Below are 21,733 nucleotides of genomic sequence, written 5' to 3'. Positions count from 1 at the left end.
TCGACCACTTTCATTGATTCAATTTGCCCTAAACCAGAAATAAGAAAGACTATTAAAGGTTAATTTGGAACCAAGATTGTAAAATTTTCAATTTAATTGCCTTTAACATTATTTTCTGAAAAGAAGGGCATGTCATCCTTCTACATGTAAGGGAAAAACAAAAGAAGACAAATGTTATAAAAAATAAATACTTATATCACTCACACACAATGACCTCATCTTTTCTTATAAGAGCATCTCCAATAATTTACCAAACATTTCACCACATCTGAGTAAAAATATCACAAAATTCTTCTATTTGATATTAGATGTTCCAACGGAGCTTTCATCAAACCATAGGACATCCAAGGAGGTCAACCGGCCGGTCGACCAGCAAGAGCAAATTTTTTTTTTTTTGCCTTCATTTATGTTGTCGTCTGTTCCCTTTCTTCATCCCTTTCCTTCATCCGTAAATAATAATAATATCACATGGAGATGGAGGAGGGAGATATTAGCAACAAGAGGAAGACGACTTGACCCAAAAGTGGTTGGAGCAATACAAAGCAAATGTGCCCCCTTCGCCATTATCATCGGCACTGAGCACAACGAACGCATATTTAAGAAAAGGAACTAAAGTTAGTGTCCAAAACACAAAAGATAGAACCCCAAAAATCTCTTCATTGGTTTTTGAGTGTGTAATGTCTTCAACAAAAATACTTTTGTATACATAAAGTGAAAATGTATTCAAATCTCCATAGACAACTCCAAGGCTCTGAAATGGAGTAAAAAAGATGCCAAGGTGGTCGACCTGTCAGTGTAAATTTTCACAATTTTTTGTCTTAAAGTGGTCATTCGGGAAGACATCTGGCCGGACATCTGACCAGTCGTCCGGTGGATCCAACTTAACGGCTACGCACAGTAAATTGGTAAAAGGGGCAAGCCATCCTCAGTTTGGTGAAATGTTTGATATTTTCTCGTTTTGATACCGTTTTGGTGCAACCGTTGGAATACAAAAAGTACTTATTTTTCAACAAATTTGAATTTGACGATGGATTTGGTGAATGGTTGGAGATGGTCTAATATCAAAAATCAGAGTAAAAAATAAAAGGTGACCATAGCGAAGTTAGGTAAAAAATACTATTACAGAGTAACATAAGGCATAGTTTTAGAAGTAAAAATTACACTATGCAAACAATAAGGATATTCCAAACCAACTGAAACATGTACTAGACTCTTGTATTAGTATAGTTTCAGCTCCCATGAAATTTTTATACGGTCCAACTCCAATGACCATCTGAAGATTCTATCTCCCATGCATGTGGCTGTGTAAACACAATGCCAAAGCTCCTGATAGACATTGGTAAATTCTGCATGAGCTAAAAGATCAGAATCCGTACTTGTTGGTTGTGTTTTTGCTTACGTGTTGTGAAAGTTCAAAAACACCCATTATTTTCATTTTGTGGAACAACAGTTATCGAAAATTCGCAGATTACTTTTGATGTTTCTTAAATAAAAAATGAGGTTTTGTTCAAACATTTTTCATTAACTATAATTCCCCAAAAAGTTTCTTTGTATACCAAAAAATGAAAAATTCCAGGACAGCAATGACTGCTGACACATAATTTATTTTGCAGTGTCACCGAATTTTAATTGAGGTCCTGACCTTGCAACTTTGGTGATTTAAATGTAATCCAAGCTATTGAGCTATCCACTTCCAAACACCACCAGAACTCTGCCTCTGGACGTCTCCAGAAAGCTCCACATCACTTTCCAATGCAGATTTCTGACGCCCGAGTAATTGAATCTCTTCCTCTATGGACTTCAATGACTCCAGCATCTTCTGTACCTCTCCTATCTGTGCCTGAAGACACCAGAACCACAAACAAACAAAAAAAAATCCATTCACCCCTAAAAGACGAATAAAAAATGTCAAATTTCAATAAAGGAAGAGACTCCGAAGTCCTAAGCATTCTTCTCAACATTCAGCACAGAACAGGAATCGGGTACACATGTATTAAAGGTTGCACCCACCAAACCTCAAATTTAAAGATATGCGGACTCAACAAAAAAAAGTTTTTATTTTTTATTTTAATGTATTATGTGAGATAAAATGGCATTTTAATCATTTTATAGCAATTATACAATAATATATATAATGTTTTGTTAAATATAAATATATAAGACATGTCTGATGGAAAGTATCAGACATGAGCATTTGATGGAGTCCATAAAGAAGAGGAAGATGTAATAAAGAAACTACATTAGTAGAAAGACAAGAAGAAGAGGAAGCAAACCTCTAGTGTAACACATCTTGATCTCTCAGCCGCCAGTTGAACTTGGACCGAGTGGAGTTCCTGGAGAAAATGAGTAAAAAAAATAAAAAGATTGATTGATTGATCACAACTTACATAAGCAATTCAACTTAACTGAGAATACCTTGGATAAATCAGCATAGGTGCTAGTAGTTTCATTAACCTTTCCTTTGAGAATTGAATTTTCTGCTCTGACTTCTTCAAGGGCCGACTCCAACACCGTCTTTTCTTCTCTAATTGCATTGATGTCAATTGACAGATCATGTTGAGAGCCATTGTTTTGGATCACCTTAATGTTTGAATGTTCTGTTTTGTTAAAGTCTGACTTCCCAGAATGGGTTAGGGCATATGTGGCAGTAACAGATGCTGCAGCTGCTGGCGACTGAAAAATTTTAGGATGTGGAGAATCCCTTGGTTTGAGTCTCATAACAAATACCTAGAATTTCAGAGAAAGCGAAGAAGCATATTAAAGATACTGCAACATGACATAATGAATGGCATCAGGAAAAACGAAAGTAACGATTGGGGGAAACCTAGGTATGAAATTTTTTATTTATTATTGGGGAAAATGTGGTGTCGGGTTAAAGGGAAGCCTGGCTAACAAGAGACATATACATCAAAGGTCAGTGTACATATAAGAACGTTGCAGACAAAATTTGTTGTTCTTTCTCACCAGAAAATGAAACAAGGACCGTATAAATTCATGTAAAAGAATTCTGGCAATACTTCAAAAGTGGTGTTGATGCATGGCGCAAAGGAAAAAGAAAAAGAAAAGAAACTAAAACTCTCAATTCAATGTCATTCTTCAATTTCAAGTGAAATCTGACAAATCCATACATCTAATATAAGCCTATTTATAGGTATTGATGCCCCATTTTGTCCTACTTTTTTTTATTTTTTATGAAATGAATGAATACCAAACTCTGATTTTCAGACTCGTTTTTCTATAAACAAATTGAATGTTAAAATCTCGGCACGACAATAGACATCCTAGAAAATCCTAATAAAAGTTACCAAGAGAAAATCCTAATCCAATAAATAAACTCCAATAAATCATAAATAGCAAACGCATACTAAAATAAATCCAGAAACTTTAATTTATGCTCATCCTATGCCTTCATGATCCCCATCAAAATGACATGAGAAAAAAACTTTGAACAACATCAATCATTACACTGCAATCATGAAAGATCAGTTGTATTGCCATCAGAGGGTGATAAATTAGATGCATCAATGCTAGTCCAGCGTAGGAGTTGAGCCTAGGACATAAGGGTCAATTCTAAAGCCTCTCACCAACTTTGCTTCATCTAAGAGGCGAACTTTTATTATTTTAACATTATCAAGTCACTACCTCAACAAAAGAAAAATGCTGCGAGTGTTAAAAATACCTCATTGTTATATTTTCCGTTGTAGCCACCAAAGGCAACCAAAATCTTCTCACTATCTACAACTGCTGAAGAAACAGTGAGTCCCTGTTTCCAATGTGGACATATAAATTGCAGGTAATATATATTATAAATGTGCATTATATGTATATGTACATGTGCATGGCATGCGTATAAAGTACAAAGCCTGAAATAAAACAAACAAAAAAAAAATCTATTTAACAACAAAAATGCACGTGTTCTAGGATTTCCATCTCTCTCCACTCCTTACAATAAGTGGAGCTAGAAATGCCGCTAAGAAGACAATATAGATATAGGCTGCCAGAAATGAAAAATACAGCCACCAATATCCTGGCAATCAATGAAATAGTCAACGGTAAAATAGGTCCCTCAAAGTTCTGAAGAACAAATATCATCTATTTTTTCTGGTACATAAAAGTAAAATCATCTATTTTTTTAAGACCTCAAGATGTTTAAAATTTTGGGAACGGGTCAAAAAGCCACTCAAAATTGAAAATTCCACAATCTCACATCTATATACATAGTATAACAAAAAGGAGTTAACATAAGTTGTGCAGTACTTAATAGATTATTGATATGACACCAAAAAAAAAACCACACGTTACATTTTTGTGCTGAGCACCTAACTTTAAGAAATTGACTTCTTCAGCATTTGAAACTTAAGAAAACGTAAAGTACAAATACCAGACATTCATTCTAAATTAATACATACTGAAGTTATGCTCATAAATTTATTCAAAATAATTTATGGCCCAAATTATTACATATTTATTACCTTAATGTCCTATTTGATGCTTCTAGATTCTTATGTACACCCTATAACTGAAAATATATATATATATATATTCCAAAATAATGAAATGGGGCACAAAAAATAACCTCACTGGCTAGTGGATCTCTATCCTTTACATTTGTCAACATCGACATGGCAAGCTGTTAGAATTTACCATCACCTACCACCACTACCACCTCACCTACTCCACTAAACCTAACCCACTACACCACTACCACCTCACCTACTCCACTAAACCTAACCCACTACACCACTACACCTCACCTACTCCACTAAACCTAACCCACTACACCACTACCACCATCCACTACACCTACATCTATATAAGGAACCATTTGTAATAGACAGAAAATAAATCAATCAATAACATCAACAAATCAATAATATACATCAATTTAATTTTTACATGGTATCAGAGCAATAAGATTTAGGCCTGTATTTCTTTATCACCGGCGGGCAGCCGGCCGGCAACTTTGCCTTTGCTGCCCGCTGGAATTTTCTACACATACCTCCCACTCTCCACAGCGTCTTCGGACCCCTCTCTCACCTGCCACACTTCCAAGGTCACTTTCGCAACTGGTTTCTCTTCAATCTCTGCTTCCGTTGCACACAGCTGTCTCTTCAGCTCGAGCCTCGGCGTTGACTCCACGGGTTCGAGGTCTTTGTCTTCAGCTCGTGCTCTTGCCTCTCTCCAATACCCACAACAAATCTCCTTCGCATCTCTGCATCGAGATCGCCAAGCTCGAAACCCAGATCTCCTATGGCGTCTTACACTACATCCTCTTCGTCTCCTATGTGTTACCTATGTTACAGACGATGGACCTGATCAGCCTCAACCAAGGCTGACTTTCACAGGTGATGCATTATTAATACGTGGATGTGGGAGGACAGATTTTCCGGGTGGAAGTTCAGAACTGCTGTATAAATCAGTGCATTCACAGCTCTTTACACTGCCCAAGGACACCCTCATAAAATAAAATACACACATATCAACACACTGCAGCAGCACAGGGACAAGGGCCACACACACACACAACACCCACGTTATTTTCCACTTCTCTTTTATTTTAATATATATATATATATATATTTTTTTATTATAATATATTTCCACCATTCTCTAAAATAATAATTCTCTCTCTCTCTCACTTTTAACCCTCTCTTTCCTTTCTTTTTATTTTAATCTTCACATCCACTATATTTTATCTTTCATATAACGCAGCTGTGCTCTGCAAAAAAAAAAAAAAAAAAAAAAAAAAAAAATCAATCCCTGACATTCCATCATCATTTTCTTTTATTTTTATTTCCATCATCATTTTCTTTTATTTTTAGTTTAACCCCTCTTTATATCTTTTATCTGTACAAAATACAAAAAAATAAAAAATAAATTAAAAAAAAATAAATAAAAAATAAAAAAAACAACCTTGTCCATTCATACCATATAGATTTTCATTCCACAACCTTGTCCTTTTATTCATCTCCGGGATCAACCCCGATCACACTTACAAAAAAAAAAAAAAAAAAAAAAAAAAAACAAAACAAAACCAACACATATCGGAACAGTGGGATTTTTCTTCTCTACTCTGCTGCAGGTCTCTTCTTCTTGCCTCCGTCCTGGGCGGCCCTTGACAGTGTTGCCTCCGTGTTTCCCATTCCACTGGGCACGATCACTGCTCTCTGCTCCTCCACTGCAGCATATGGCGTACCTCCAAATCGAAACATCACGGTGGCCTTCCGCTTCAGTTCCTTGTTTTCTGCCTTTAGCACACTTATCTCTGCTCGCGCATCCTTATACATGCGTTGGAGCAGAGCCAGCTGGGAATTTAACTGCTGCACCTCATTTGTCCTACTCTGCAGCCGGTTCGACAAATTTGTGACCGCCGTCATGGTTTCCACACATGACTTCAAGGTATACTGATTGGCCTCCACATCTGACTGCACTGCCATTCTTTGCTCCACCGACCGCATCGGAAAGTTCAACGGAGCAAACTCCGGGGCGCTTGGTTGAGGTTCCAGTGCCACCGCACCAGTTCTCTCTCTTGTTGACTCGTTGAGGTCGGGAAAGAGAGTGAGCAGACTCCGGGAAGATGAAGCCATTTTCTGGGCCACAGAGTATTACAGAGTATCTCTCTCAGAAATCTCTCTCAGACAACAGAGTATTACAGAATATCTCTCTCAGAAATCTCTCTCAGAATATCTCTCGCAAGTTTTTTTGTCTCCGCCTCTGCCTCAGCCTTAGCCTCCGCTTATAAAGACCATGACGACTGGGCAGCCACGCGTATCGCGCGCCACTTGACGCCAAACGACAAACGGGCACGCCAACCAAGACACTCACGTGCCTCGCCATCATGTCCGGCACATCTTTTTATGACTTGGGCTCGCCTTTTGATGGCACGCCTTTTTTGAAAGATTGGGCACACCTTTTGAGGGTGCGACTTTTTAAGGGTCCGACAAGACTCTGTAAACTGTCCCGACATTTGATTCCGGTTAGCTTTTCCAAGGGTCCGACAAGACTCTGTAAACTGTCCCGACATTGATTCCGGTTAGCTCCTTTATGGGTCCGACAAGACTCTGTAAACTGTCCCGACATAGATTCCGGTTAGTTTCTACAAGGGTTCGACAAGACTCTGTAAACTGTCCCAACATAGATTCCGGTTAGTTTCTACAAGGGTCCGACAAGACTCTGTAAACTGTCCCGACATTGATTCCGGTTAGCTCCTTAATGGGTCCGACAAGACTCAGTAAACTGTCCCGACATTGATTTCGGTTAGTTTCTACAAGGGTCCAGCAAGACTCCGTAAACTGTCTCAACAACTGTCAGAACATTGTCTGCTACAACGGTCCGACACGACCCCATAAACTGTCTTCTACAACGTTATGACACCACCATCCAGTGTCTTCACCAATGGTCTGACACGACCATACAGTGTCACCTATCCTCTTTTATTTTGATGTATTTTCTTGTTTTGTTACTCTCTCCAAACTCAAGTTGGTTAGTTTCTATCCTCCTTGAGTTTGCGGGGGGCTGTTAGAATTTACCATCACCTACCACCACTACCACCTCACCTACTCCACTAAACCTAACCCACTACACCACTACCACCTCACCTACTCCACTAAACCTAACCCACTACACCACTACCACCATCCACTACACCTACATCTATATAAGGAACCATTTGTAATAGACAGAAAATAAATCAATCAATAACATCAACAAATCAATAATATACATCAATTTAATTTTTACACAAGCTTAGACATATTTAACACAAGAGTTTCAGACGCACCTGTAAACAATAACAATACATCTATTGAAGTAACGAATGAAGTCAAGAGGAAGGCATAATCACATGGGATGCCCAAACAGATGGAAGAAATCAGAAATTTATGCATACCACTTTTATTATCTCCTCCACCAACAATATACCAGCTTTCATCAATGGTGATACCAGCATGACCAGCCCTAGGGGCCACCAAGTCACCTTGAATTTGTGGTTGGGACCATTCCAACTGCAATAAATGGGACCTTGTCAATCTAAAAAGTAAAGAAAAGCCAAAATAATTCAAGAAATAGTACAGCATTATTAGCAATGGACAACATAGTTTCATAGATTTCATGCAGTCTAAGAAGGATTGTGTTCTAAGTTCTTCCATTCAGTCATGTCTATGAAGGGAATGAACTTATTTTTTGTCCCATTATTTTTCACAATTACGGATCTAGTAAATGGCTCGCCAACAATTAAGTTCACAAAAGACAGCATAATCTCCAAACAAATAAAAGGCAGAATATCTTCATTCAAGATATCATTTCCTGCACATCTTACACAGAACAGTGACCTAAACCTCTTGGACAATGTAGTACTGAATAGTTCATTCAATCATCACACACACACACAAACTAATATTTAAGCAGAGTTTGTTTCCTGCAACAGACTTGACCACACTGTGAACTGAAATAGGCTTTTTGCAAACTACCATCAAGATCAGTGACCCCGCCACATCCATCAGAATTTGGAACCAACGCCATAATAGAGTGAGACCTAAATACTGAAGTACATCATGAATTATAGATCTTGTTTTATTAAGAAGAACTAAACATCAAGTTAGAAAGAAGGTATTTCAATAATGAATCCAAGTGCATCATGCCAGCAGACAGATGATAACTTCTGAAAAGAAATTAAGAACAAGAAATCAAAAGCAGCCTTTAGACTGTATTAGCAAGCTTAATTAGAAATTATATTCCAAAATATATTTGGGTCCCACCATTGTTAAAACCACAGAAGCAGGCCTTAAGCCAGACCAACTAACAAGTATGCAGACTATCCTCAATCTGACATGAGTGTATTACCTATAATCATCTAACACACAAAATAAAGATTGGAATCTATTCAACGTTGTCAGTAATTATCAATCCAGGTGCCACAATAGAACTGAAATTGAAACATATTAACATTCACCACGTATACTAAATAGCCAAAATTTCATTGCAATAAAGAAAACAATATCCGAAAAGGATAAATACTTACAGTCTGCAAGCCCAGTACATGAAGATCATTGAAAAAGATGGAATGAGAACAGCCTCCAAATATCAGAAGGTAGCGCTCCACATGCACTGCAGCTGTGTGATCAAATCTGGGAGCTGGAGGTGTCTGCCTATGAAAGCACAAAACAGTGATGCAAAGCTCTAACCAAAGCACCATACTAGCTGTAAGGGTAATATAGATACTTACGTAGTCTCCAAAATGTCCCAAGTCATTGTCTCTAGATCAAGAACATGGACATCATTCATCAGTTGCCTGTGCAAATCTTCTCCACCAAACATTATCAGTCTAGAACCAACCAGCGTCACAGACTGCCCACTGCGAGATACCTGAAGCAACCAACCAAAGGACAAAATTAATATCCATTTCCCCAGACATATAAATTGATGAAGAATAATGGATTGAGGCACCTAATCTACTGGATCATAAAATAGCTAACAGCAAAGGAAAATTTCTGTTGATTGAAGAGAAAAGGAGACTATAATTACGTTATTTTGAAGATTACAGATATAAATTTAGCATTTAATAGAATCAGGCAGTTACCGGAACTTTTCCAGTGGTCTCCATGACACCACTTTGGTGTGATTCCAGATCAATGAACTGCACTACAAGTAGTCAGTTTATAAGAAACACGGTTTAGGGGGGGAAATTAAAAATAAAATGAAAAATTGAAAGAGCTTCTGCTCTGATATAGAAATTGCTCCCAATGGGAAAACCTGTTATGCTATCAGAAAAGTACTTTGAATGCCCACCAAGAAGAAGAAGTTTGTTTCCCCATTTGATCTGCCCATAGAAAGTATACGGATAAACAACTTAACTAATTGATCAGCAAAAAATGAGTTGAACTGCGTTGTGAATAAATAAGAATCATATGGAATTCAATAGCAAAAAAAAGGGGACAATTCTGCCTCAGTATCTCACCATTCTGTGGCCTGATGTAGCTGGAAGAACTTCCTGCAGGAGACTGTCTTTAATTTTATCAGCATTTGATTCAGTATTCAGGTTCAGAGTGGACCATGCCAAAGTTTTAAGATCAAAAACCTGCAAAAGAATAGCCAATTATCATTATCACGAGAAAAAGGGATTTAACATGAAGAAGGAGATGGGTAAGTCCAGTACCTGAGTATCAGATAGATACCGGCCATTACGACTTCCACCAAAAATGTATAGTTTTTCATCAACCACGGCAGCAGCATGCTACAGTCCGAGGACACAAATGCCATAGTAAGTAATTGGTCCATAGATAATAGCTGGAGTTATAAAAGACTTTTAAAGAAAAAAACAAAATTTTCTGTCTTCGGAAGGCCAAATAAAAAAATGATGTTGGATTTAAAATGGTTGTATAAAAAATGCAATCCATTAACTTGTTTTGGTCACAAACTCCAAAGGAACAGGAAAACAGAGAAAGCACAAAAGTGCTGAAACAACATGAGATAAACTTTGATTTATCACTAGAATGAACTTAACCTTGTAGCGAGCTGGTGGTCGTGGACCAGACACAGATAGTGCTACCCACTGGTCATGGGTTAACTCCAAATGCCAATTGTCACTTTCTGCTCCCATGCCAACTTTCTCAGAGGTCCAGACTTTGTCAGTCCAGGAGCAAAATAAATGTCTGAAATAAGAGTAGCAGCGAAAAAATAAAATAAAATAAAGTACGGAGGTAAAAAGAAAGATAAAATTATGTGATTGAACACAAGTGTCACCCAATGGAAGAAAACATGACAAATTTAATCCGACAAACCTAGTAATTGCGCACAGGTAAAGATATTGAAAACTTGAGAAGAATTTTTTTAATTTTTTTTTCAAATGCTATTTCAGTTTCGACACAGGCCACAAAGCTTCAGAGCACCTTAAATGGCAGAAAAACTTATATTATTTGAGTGTACACACCATAACCAAGAAATGAGGGGACCTGTGAGAAATTAAAGTTAACATGAAGAAAACAGGATAACAATCTAAACTGTTTGGCCATGTATAATAATCACCACTGGATCAGACCATAGAACCCATGCCAAAAGCACAATAGGGAGGCAAAATGCAAACTAGTCAAGGCCATGAGAATGCACAATGACCAACAATTTAGCCAATAGCATGGCCCCAAACATATATCCATCAAAATAGCAGATTATGGAACCCAAAGAATGATGTACACTGGGGCAAGTTGGGGGAAAATGAACCCAATGAACTTTGCAAAATACCGTTTGATCATTTGGATATTATTTTTGCCTCATTTAAGATGGGTATTTTCCCCCACTGAATTGGCTTCTATCCATAAAATTTGGCCAGTTTAAGATTTCCCATCTCTATAAGACAAAGATGGAATAGTGGTCTCTCTCAACCGTATGAGAGAAAGAAAGTTGTGTACAGCATAACATGATTATATGAATAACAAAGTGACAGAATAATGGAAAAAGAAGAGATGGCAATAGTCCAAAAGAAGTGTTGGGTATTGTAGTTGAATTACATTTAAATTTGTCAAAAGTTAGGTGTTGAATTGCATTTAAATTTAGGGTTTAAATTAGGGGAAATTTTAATTGTCAGTTAGTAAAAAAAAATTATGTATGATTCCACGTAAGATCTTACCCCCCACTAAACAAAAAAATCATGACTCAACTCCAGATAGAAACCCACACAAATTATTCCCACAAGGATTTATAAAATTTAGCATCAAGTTATAAAGCATTATTATTCCCAGAATTTAGTTCAAAGATGGATTTAGATAAAGCTTTCCATATGTGCCAAAAGCTAGTTTAAATTCATGTAACTCACGGGAATAACATCATCCAAACAACCAACGAGGTTAGCTCATTAGCCAATAGCCCTGCGCCTCATTAGGAGGTTAGGCTTCAACTCTCCCCTTCAACGTTGACGTGTGGGTATTTTTTCCTGTATTGATTGGGGTCTTTCTAGTTGTGTGATTGTTAAGGTTGTACTTTGTTGTTGACTTTCTTATCTAATTGAAAATTTAAGTCTCATATATTTGTAAAATGACCACACAAAAAAAAATTAAAAATTTCATTCAAGCACTATATTTCAAGATTGCTAGATTGGTGGGAAACTTAAGGAAAAAAAGTTATTAATGCTCTGCTTGTTTTGGCATAGAACATTATACAATGGGAAATTTTCTCAAGAAAATGTTTTCCGGACTAAAAATTTTCCTATGTTTGGTTGCCTCCTTGAAACTAATCTAGTAATGATTGTATTAGTGGCGGTGGGGTGATGGCTATTGTGATAGTGTGGTGATATTGGTAAAAGGTTTTTTGTATTTTAATAAACATTTTCTGTCCAAATAGACTTTTTATTTTTTTTAGCAGTGTCACCAAAATCGCAAATTCCACCAAAACCAATAGAGGTAATTTTGTGGACCCATTCCTAATACTAATTCTATGCCTCATGAGCCACATAAGTGGGCTTCCGCGAACAGCTTGGCCTATCTATCATTTCTCTTTTTTTAGTCGGTCACTAAAAACATTTTTCATTCACTTTCACTTTCATTTTCTATTGTATCAAACGTTAGAAAATGCAGAAAACATTGTTCAAAAAATGTTTTTGTGAAAAAGAAACAAAGATAGAGAGAGACAATTATACACAAACTGCATTTTGGACAAACTTCCTTTAACCATCCACTTCCGTAATTTTATTTATTTTTTTATTATTATTTTTTTTCTGAATATCACACGCATTGTGTGTGCATTTTCAACCTAAATCAATTGCAACTAGAATTGAAGCAGAAACAACATCAACACCATGGCACAAACTTTGGATCCAACTCAAAACGAAATTCAAATTCACACACAACACAAACAATAACATCTAATATCTTGGTGCGTACTACGACATTACGGTGGTCTGCACAATTGGTGTCCGTGGGTAGGGCTACAAATGAGCCAAGCCGAGCTTTACTGAGCTCGAGCTCGGCTCATTTGCTTATCAAACTTGTTTATTGAACTCGAGCTCAGCTCGATAACTAATTGGGCTCGAGCAAGTCTTAGCTCAGGTCGGCTCGACTTGATAAGATTATTTTTAATATTACTTATATTATTTAAATAGAGATAACCGAACTTATTCGAGCTCGAGAATGAGCCGAGCCTATTCATGAATAATCCGATTCGTTTGCAGCCCTATCTATGAAAAACCTAGCTCCACCACATGGACCCGTATGCTTGGGAATGAATGTGGGGTCCGAATCCGTCCCACATCAATCCGTTACCTTATGATGGTGTTATACCACAAACCTCCAACAATATGTGTGTAGCCAGTGGTACAAAGCAGACGATATCTTTGTCCGTGCTATGCCTTTATGACGGTGTTATACCACAAACCTCCAACAAAACGTGTGTAGCCGTGGTACAAAGCGGATGACATCTTGGTGCGTGCTACGGCAGTGGGGTGGTCCGCACAGAGACTATGTATATATATAACACATATATGAATGCAGAATTTAAAGAAACAGAGTGTGATTACCTGAATTCTAGCGGAATTGTTTTGGGGGAAGTTGGCAGAGATTCGAATCAAAATCGAAGAGAGAAATGGCAATGCGGCAGGATCAGACGGTGCTCAACGATCTCAGCCTTCGGAGATTCGGATCTCAACACAGGTCGCCTTCTTTGTAATCTCTCTCTCCCTCTCTCTAAAATCTCTCTTTGTAGAAGACTCCGTTTAATTAAACGTAACGCCGCTGCAAAACACTTTTCCCTAATTAGTTTTAATTTTAAAATTGATATTGACAATTGATTGTGTTTGGTTTGAATTTTTTGAATTAAGTTTTTGAAATTTTAGTTTTTTGATTTTCGTATTTTTTTGTTTTTAGTGAATATATGTAAAATTTTAAACATTTTTTTTATTTTTTTAGATGTACCTTACTTGATGTATCTAAAAAGTAAAAAATTTGTGAAAAAAATATTTTAAAAATTAATAAATACATAAAAATATAAAAAATGTACTGAATTTTCGTATTTTTTTTATATTTTTAGTATTTAGTAAATTTTTTAAAAGGTTTTTTTTTTCAATTTTTTTTTTTACTTTTTAAGTATATGTATGTTAGGTATGTTTAAAAATTAAAAAAATTGCTCAAAATATTAAAAAAATTCAGTAAAAAACAAAAAAAAACACGAAAAATAAAAAAATAAAATTTTCTGAAAAGTATTTTTAAAAAATGATAACCAAGCATAATTAATTTTATAATTTTATTAGTGATAGTGGTACTAGCTGAAGGAGGCGACATTGATTAAGTACAATAAATTTTTTAGACAAAAGAAAAATATTTTTAGTCAATCATCAAAAACGATCTTGATTGACTTTCATTCTCATAACTGACAATAATATGTTTGGTACATTTTGTTTTCAGTTTTTTTAATTTTTCTTACAAAAAAATAGCTGAAGTATTCAATTTTTTGAGAGGAAAAAATTAAAAAAATTAGAAGTGAAAACACAACTTTGAAAAATATGTACTCACTCCCTTTTCTTTTCTTTTTTTTTTGAAGTTTTCATTCTATCTCCATTCTCCCCTCCTCAATTCTCTTATCCTCTCAGTACTCTCCCTCTTTCAACATCACACCATACCCAATACATTTTTATTTTATTTTTTTTGAGGACCAAATACATTTATTTATTTGAAAACATACACAAGTTCCAAACATTTATTGATTTTTTTTTTATTCAAATAACAAGAACTAATATCCTCAAAAAAAAAAAAATAACAAGAACTAACAACATTACCAAACATAACCCGCGCTTTATGGTGGGATATATATATATAAGGGTAAAAATCACAATTGAAAACACTCGAAACTTTGCCATTACCTTGTATAGAGCTAGCACTGGATGAAATCTTAATCTCAGATTATAAAATATCCTACACAAATAACATATCAAAACAATTAAAGGGGTTGTGTTTTAAAGAAAATAAATTATATTTTATTTTTGAAGAGAGAGAGAGAGGATATAGACTTCTTGTTTCTAAAGATTAATATGGGATGTTTTCAAAAAGAAACATACCCCCAAAACAGAAATGAAATTTTCAATAACAGAAAGATTCACAGGTGGGTTAATTCATCGCAATGCCTCGCACACCCACAAATGAAAATAATAGGTGACTTCTTTCTTCCATTGCTTGGAAATCCATGAGCGACGGAATGGCTTCAGTGCCCAAAATAAAGTTTAGCGAGGGCATAGCATACAAAAGAGTGAAACTAACAATATTTTTATATGTAATACAAATCCAATATGCAAAAGGCTAAGGGGGTAGATGATATTGATGTCAAATAGAAGCCAGAATTCTATATGGAGGCCGATGAATCCACCTGTCTTCTTCAGCTTCCTCAATCTCTTCATCCTCTGGTACCCCGCGAAGATAGAGAACATTGTTACATCTGCAGATGCAGTAAAGTGAGTTAACTCATCTGAAGAAGTAATCCAAAGAAGTAATGTACAAACTTAAAATTCTCAAACAGTAGATATCTTATTGTTGTCCCTATCACATACCTGATAAGAATCTCTCCAAGATTTCCAGTGAATTGTCCCTCGATATATTCTTCACTGTTTGCCAGCTGCAGATAATCAATTACATAAAAAGGTGAAATTTAAGAAATGTATTAATGCTAAACAATTATCTATTTCCAACATTGTCATGATATGAATCATCAAATTAAACATGCTTTGGTTCAACAACAGAAGACCAAAATGCAATCTTGCACTGAACAAACTATTGATAGCTCAGGAACCAATCCATGAAATAAGACACATGGTAGCTTTCAAGAACATGCACACATACATGCACGTGTTGTTAGAAAATATTGTGGAAGAAACACTCTAGAATTTATTGAATATTGCAATGTTTGCAAATAGACACTTGCAAACACTGCAATATTCAATAAATTCTATAGTGTTTCTTCCACAATTTTTTCTAACATTTTGGTATCAGAGCAAAGTTAGAGTGCTTTGTTAGCATATCAGTGTTCTGGTCACTACAAGTTATGTCTGGAAACAACATTATAGGAAGCTCCCCTCAAAATGTTCCCATCTTTACTGGTCTTAATTATCAATTTTGGGACATCAAGATGAAGACGTTATTCAAGTCCTATGATTTGTGGGACTCGGTGGAGAATGGCTTTGTAGATCTTGCGGATCCCGAGCAAGCTACAAGGCTGACAGCAGCTCAACGCAATGAGCTGAAAGAAAAAAAGCAGAAGGATGCCAAAGCTTTATTTCTAATTCAGCAAGCTTTGGATGAAGCCGTATTTCCAAGGGTTATGGATGTTTCCACATCAAAGGAAGCATGGGATTTGCTTCAAGAAGAGTATCAAGGCTCGAGTAGAGTTGTTACACTGAAGCTGCAAACTCCACGTCGGGAATTCAAAAATTTATCAATGAAGTCCTCAGAAGCAACTCAGGAATTCTTCTCAAAAGTTACTTCTATAGTGAATCAAATTAGATCACTTGGAGAGGAATTGACAAATCAGAAATTGTTGAGAAGGTTTTGCGAAGCCTTCCTCCCAAATTCGATCATGTTGTCACAGCGATAGAAGAGTCAAAGGACTTGTCTGATTATCCTCTCCATGAATTGATGGGTTCCTTACAAGCACATGAGCAGCGGCTGAACAGAACAACAGAAACTTTTGTTCAACATGCCTTCCAATCAAGGCTTGATTTGAAGAAAATGTCAGATGGCTTGGGACGAGGAAACAATGGAAGGGGACGTGGAAATTCATTGCATGGAAGAGGAAGAGGAAGAGGCAGATTCAATGGCCAGCAGAGAAACTTTAATAGAGGTAACAATGCTACTCTTACTCCATGTTCACATTGTGGAAAGACAAATCATGAAGATAAGGATTGTTGGTTTAAAACCAACTCTAGCCAAAATAAAAATGCTCCACAATGTTATAATTGTAAGGAGTTTGGTCATGTTAAGAAAAATTGTTTTCACAAGGCCAAGGAGCAGGCCAATTTTAATGAAGTAAAAGATGCATCTGAAAAGAATTTATTTCTTACATGTTTGGCTGCTCATATTGATATGTCTGAAGATATTTGGTATCTTGATAGTGGTTGTAGTAATCACATGACTGGTAATAGAAATTTCTTTGTGGAAATTGACGAATCAGTGAAGACACAAGTAAAGATGGGAGACAACAACCATGTTCAGGTATGCGGTTTGGGTACTATTACCGTGATTTTAAACCCTGGAAAAAAGCTCATTCATGGTGTTATGTATGTTCCTGGGTTAGCTCAAAATCTGCTGAGTTCAGGCCAATTGATGAGAAAAGGTTATTGTGTTACCTTTGACAAGGATGAATGCATGATATATGATAAGAGGAGCATGAACTTAATCTACTCAGTCAAAGTGACAGAAAACAAGATGTTTCCTCTTATGTTTTCAAAGGTTTCTGTCAATGCTTTTAGTGCATCAAGTAGTGATTTCAAGCTTTGGCATAGAAGATTTGGTCATCTTAACTTTGATGGGCTGAATTTCTGGTTTTCCAATGATTAAATTTGATAGGGAAATATGTGAACCATGTATTCTTGGAAAGCAACATCTTGAAAAGTTTTCAGTAGGTAAATCTTGGAAAGCTACAAAGCATCTAACGCTGGTGCATGCTGATGTATATGGTCCAATGCAAACACTCTCTTTGAACAAAAGTAAGTATTTCTTGATCTTTGCTGATGATTTTTCAAGAATGACTTGGGTATATTTTCTGAAAGAGAAATCTGAAGTTTTTGAGTGTTTCAAGCAATTTAAAGTTTCAGTGGAAAAACAGAGTGGCTGCTCTATTGTAACATTGTGTACTGACCGCGTTGATGAGTTTACATCCACAGAATTCAGAAAGTTTTGCAACAGTCATGGCATCCAAAGGCAACTCACAGCAAGTTATACTCCTCAACAGAATGGCGTCGCGGAGCACAAGAATAGAACTATAATAGAGGCAGCGAAAAGCATGTTGAAAGACAAAGATATTCCCAAGAAATTTTGGGCAGAAGCTGTGGCATGTGCTATTTATCTACTCAATTGGTTTCCAACTGAAGCAGTCATAGGGAAGACTCCTTATGAATCCTAGTATGGAAGAAAGCCTAATGTAAGTCACTTAAAGGTATTTGGTTCCATTGCATATGCATTTGTACCTTCTAAGTTAAGGAGGAAATTAGAAGATAAGAGCACCAAGTGCATTTTTGTTGGCTATAGTGAAGAAAAAGGTTATAGGTTGTATGATCCTAAATCTGGGAAATTAATTATTAGTCGTGATGTGGTGTTTAATGAAAGTGATATTTGGAATTGGGGCCCTAGTGAATCAAAGCCCACTTTGATGGAAGAAAAAAATGTTGATCTTGAATCCTCCAGCCAACAAGTGTCCCCTGTTTCATTTCCAGATTCCACACCAAGAAGGGTAAGAAGTCTTTCTGATATTTATGTCGCATGTGAATATGCTTGCCTTGCTTTGGAACCTACTTGTTTTGAAGATGCAGAGAACAAAGAGGAATGGTGTGAAGCAATGAAAGAAGAAATTGATTTCATTGAGAAGAACGAGACATGGACCTTGGTGAATTTACAAATTGGGAAGGAAGCAATCGGTGTCAAATGGATTTACAAGTCCAAGTTCAATGCAGATGGCACATTGCAAAGGTATAAAGCTTGATTGGTAGCTAAGGGGTATGCTCAAACTCCAGGTATTGACTTCACAGAAACTGATGCTCCAGTTGCTCAATTTGATACGGTTAGAACTCTCTTGGCTTTGGCCGCCCATAATGGTTGGATAGTTCATCAATTAGACATAAAATCTGCATTTCTTAATGGCGAGCTTTTGGAAGATGTTTATGTTGAGCAGCCCCAAGGTTACATGGTGAAAGAGTTAGAGCACAAAGTTTACAAATTGCACAAAGCACTTTATGGGCTCAAACAAGCACCAAGAGCCTGGTATAGCAAGATTGACACTTATTTTGCTGATAACCAATTTCAAAAGAGTGCTAGTGAACCAACCTTGTCTGTTAAAAGTCATAACAGTGAATTCTTGGTTGTGTGTTTGTATGTTGATGATATGATATATACTGGAAGTTCTTCTCAAATGATAGAAGCATTTAAAGAGTCAGTGATGCAAACTTTTGAAATGTCTGACTTGGGTGTTTTGCATTATTTTTTGGGGATTGAAGTTGTGCAAGATTCGGATAGTATTTTTATTTGTCAAATGAAGTATGCAGATGATTTGTTAAAAAAATTTGGAATGATGAATTGCAAGCCTGCCAAGACACCATTAAATGCAAATGAAAAGCTTTCTTTGAATGATGGGGTTGAAAAGGTTGATGAGAAATATTTCAGAAGTATAGTGGAAGGACTCATACAAGACCAGATATAGCATTTTCTGTATGTCTCATATCGAGGTTTATGCACAATCCAAGCAAACATCATTTGGGGTTAGCTAAGAGAATCTTGAGATATGTTCGAGGCAGTTCAAATTATGGCATCAAGTATATGAAAGGCAAACCCAATAATCTTGTTGCTTTTACTGATAGTGATTGGGCTGGTTGTGCAAATGATAGGAGGAGTACAACAGGTTATATATTCAGCCTTGGTTCAGGAATCATTTCATGGGCATCAAAAAAGCAACAGAGTATAGCTTTGTCAAGCACAGAAGCAGAGTACATAGCAGCCACAACCACAGCATGTCATGCTAGTTGGTTAAAGAGAATTCTGGAAGATCTAAAGGAAAAGCAAGATGGTCCTACTGTGATATTTAGTGACAACAAATCCACAATTGCACTGACCAAGAATCCAGCCCAGCAAGGAAGATCGAAACACATTGAGATTCGATACCATTTCATTTGAGAGTTGATTTCTAAAGGTGAAATAGAGCTGCAGTATTGCAACACAGAGGAACAACCAGCTGATATTCTCACAAAGGCTATGGCAGAAGATGAATTCAAGAAATTTCGGTCCATGATGGGAGAGCAAGCCCCTCGTTGAATTAAGGGGGGAAATGTTAGAACATAATTGAAACGTGGGCTAAAGAGCTGTAGCAGATCTGATTGTAGGACACCTGTTGATTGTTGTTCTACAAATATGTGATAGTGGACTTAGTGGTTGAGTGTCTTTAGGATTTGTTTCAAGTAGTTGAGAGTCTTTAGGATTAGTTGCCTAGTGGTTGAGAGTTTTTAGAAGTTTTATTATCTGTCAATGTAATCTGGTAGCAAAAAATAAGGAAGTGGTGCATTGTGTAGCTAACAGAAGAGTCAATTTAAACTCTTTTGAGTGTTTATTTTAGGTGTGTCAGCAGCCATTTGTAAACACTGCAATATTCAATACATTCTAAAATGTTTCTTCCACATTTTTTCTAACATGTATAACAGAATGTCTGATTAGAAATAAAAAGGAAATTAGTTTTCAGCGTAATACCTGCAAGTTCATGTATGAATCCACCGAGACGAGAAAACCTGAAAACAGATTTAAAGAAATAAAAATAAAAATGCATCCAATCATGCATGAAGTTTAATAGAACTGCTACTATTAATGAAAACATAGACCAAAGCACATTACGTATAAAGGGAATTCATGAAAAGAAAAGGACAAAGAGAAATAGTTAAATTTATAAACACATGCACGCACGCACAAGCAAACATATGTAATTTGCACCCACTGAAAGCCATACTTTTGTATTCCATTCCCCACTTGAGTTTAACGATGACCTTCTTTCCAGTCAAATTGTTCAGAAAAGGTTTGGGATTAACTGGTACAGTCTGCAACCGCAAATTCAAGGTGACTTGGTGGCCCCTAGGGCTGGTCATGCTGGCATCACCATTTATGAAAATTGGTATATTGTTGGTGGAGGAGATAATAAAAGTGGTATGCATAAATTTCTGATTTCTTCCATCTGTTTGGGCATTTCATGTGGTTATGCCTTCTTCTTGGGAAATTCAGGCCTTGTTTGAGAACAGGCTAATTTAGTAACTTTTTTGCTATTTGGCGAAAATATGAGCTAAAAAAAACTAGTATATTTGGGATGGCTTTTTGGCTTTTTACGAAAAGATGTGCAAAAAATAGAGAGAAAAGAGAATCTTTGACTTTTTGGTATAGGTTGTTGGCTTTTTGGCTAATTAGTAACTTTTTGGCTTTTTGGCTAAAAAAGATGATTCCCAAACGAGGCCTCAAATTCACACACAACACAAACAATAAAATCTAATATGAGTGTGTGTGTGTGTGCGCGCGTGTGAGAGAGAGAGAGAGTATATATATATAACACAGATATGAATGCAGAATTTGAAGAAACAGAGTGGTGATTACCTGAATTCTAGAAATGGCAATGCAGCAAGATCAGGCAAGATCAGACAGTGTTCAATGATCTCAGCCTTCGGAGATTTGGATCTTAACACAGGTCGTCTTCTTTGTAATTTCGGTTCTCTCTCTCTCAACATCACACCACTCCAAATACTCCTTTTTTTTTTCTTTTTTTCTTTTTTTTGAAAACATACATAAGTTCCAAACATTCATTGATTTTTTTTAATTCAAATAATAAAAACTAACAACATTACCAAACATAAACTGAGCTTTATGGTGGGATATATATAAAAAGAGGCTAAAAATCACAATTGAAAAACACTAGAAACTTTTCCATTAGAAGATTTTCCCTTGCATAGAGCTAGCCCTGGATTAAATCTTATTTTCAGATTATAAAATATCCTACACAAATAACATATCAAAACAATCAAACAGGGTGT

At 36.3% G+C, this 21,733-nt stretch overlaps 3 protein-coding genes across 5 annotated transcripts; 1 reads left to right on the top strand and 2 right to left on the bottom strand.

The window, feature by feature from the left end:
- Positions 1–59: 59 nt before the first annotated feature.
- Positions 60–13,723, bottom strand: LOC114321210 (acyl-CoA-binding domain-containing protein 6). Of its 3 annotated transcripts, none has more exons than XM_028268372.2 (16): positions 13,502–13,723; positions 10,502–10,649; positions 10,154–10,231; positions 9,956–10,075; positions 9,751–9,817; positions 9,578–9,639; positions 9,224–9,363; positions 9,020–9,146; positions 7,889–8,003; positions 7,748–7,780; positions 4,577–4,632; positions 3,680–3,763; positions 2,416–2,727; positions 2,274–2,333; positions 1,643–1,840; positions 60–575 (listed from the first exon to the last, which is right to left on the bottom strand). In XM_028268372.2, the coding sequence occupies exons 2-15, from the start codon at positions 10,595–10,597 to the stop codon at positions 1,676–1,678; spliced, it is 1,515 nt and encodes a 504-aa protein (XP_028124173.2). In that variant the 5' UTR covers positions 10,598–10,649; positions 13,502–13,723; the 3' UTR covers positions 60–575; positions 1,643–1,675. The 3 variants fall into 3 exon arrangements, with proteins under 3 accessions (XP_028124173.2, XP_028124172.2, XP_028124171.2); XM_028268371.2 differs by lacking the exon at positions 60–575 and adding an exon at positions 1,033–1,346; XM_028268370.2 differs by lacking the exon at positions 60–575 and adding an exon at positions 1,033–1,326.
- A 1,203-nt stretch (positions 13,724–14,926) lies between these two features.
- LOC114321214 (putative small nuclear ribonucleoprotein F) lies at positions 14,927–21,310 on the bottom strand. Its single transcript, XM_028268377.2, has 4 exons — positions 20,668–21,310; positions 20,415–20,452; positions 15,521–15,585; positions 14,927–15,408 (listed from the first exon to the last, which is right to left on the bottom strand). Exons 1-4 carry the CDS (start codon positions 20,867–20,869, stop codon positions 15,297–15,299), a joined length of 417 nt encoding a protein of 138 aa, XP_028124178.1. The 5' UTR covers positions 20,870–21,310; the 3' UTR covers positions 14,927–15,296.
- Positions 16,012–17,652, top strand: LOC114321213 (uncharacterized). The gene is made up of 2 exons (XM_082869498.1): positions 16,012–16,353; positions 16,470–17,652. Exons 1-2 carry the CDS (start codon positions 16,012–16,014, stop codon positions 17,520–17,522), a joined length of 1,395 nt encoding a protein of 464 aa, XP_082725624.1. The 3' UTR covers positions 17,523–17,652.
- Positions 21,311–21,733: the final 423 nt, after the last annotated feature.

This window comes from Camellia sinensis, chromosome 1 (assembly GCF_055761805.1).
Source record: "Camellia sinensis isolate YWXY chromosome 1, ASM5576180v1, whole genome shotgun sequence".
In the NCBI taxonomy this organism is placed as follows: domain Eukaryota; kingdom Viridiplantae; phylum Streptophyta; class Magnoliopsida; order Ericales; family Theaceae; genus Camellia; species Camellia sinensis.
The sequence above is the reverse complement of the archived record's forward strand: the minus strand, read 5'-3'. Positions and strand labels throughout refer to the sequence as shown.

What these genes read in the sequence shown, in the direction of transcription:
- LOC114321214 (XM_028268377.2), bottom strand. Translation starts at nt 20,869, where the DNA reads ATGCATACCACTTTTATTATCTCCTCCACCAACAATATACCAATTTTC. An exon ending in GTGGGGAATGGAATACAAAA is followed by an intron (nt 20,453 to 20,667) that starts GTATGGCTTTCA and finishes ATCTGTTTTCAG; the next exon opens with GTTTTCTCGTCTCGGTGGAT. An exon ending in CTTGGAGAGATTCTTATCAG is followed by an intron (nt 15,409 to 15,520) that starts GTATGTGATAGG and finishes CTGCATCTGCAG; the next exon opens with ATGTAACAATGTTCTCTATC.
- LOC114321210 (XM_028268372.2), bottom strand. Translation starts at nt 10,597, where the DNA reads ATGGGAGCAGAAAGTGACAATTGGCATTTGGAGTTAACCCATGACCAG. An exon ending in TCTTGTGTTAAATATGTCTA is followed by an intron (nt 4,633 to 7,747) that starts AGCTTGTGTAAA and finishes GTAAATTCTAAC; the next exon opens with AGCTTGCCATGTCGATGTTG. An exon ending in GAGATCCACTAGCCAGTGAG is followed by an intron (nt 3,764 to 4,576) that starts GTTATTTTTTGT and finishes CATTGGAAACAG; the next exon opens with GGACTCACTGTTTCTTCAGC.
- LOC114321213 (XM_082869498.1), top strand. Translation starts at nt 16,012, where the DNA reads ATGTCTGGAAACAACATTATAGGAAGCTCCCCTCAAAATGTTCCCATC. An exon ending in AGTATCAAGGCTCGAGTAGA is followed by an intron (nt 16,354 to 16,469) that starts GTTGTTACACTG and finishes GAATCAAATTAG; the next exon opens with ATCACTTGGAGAGGAATTGA.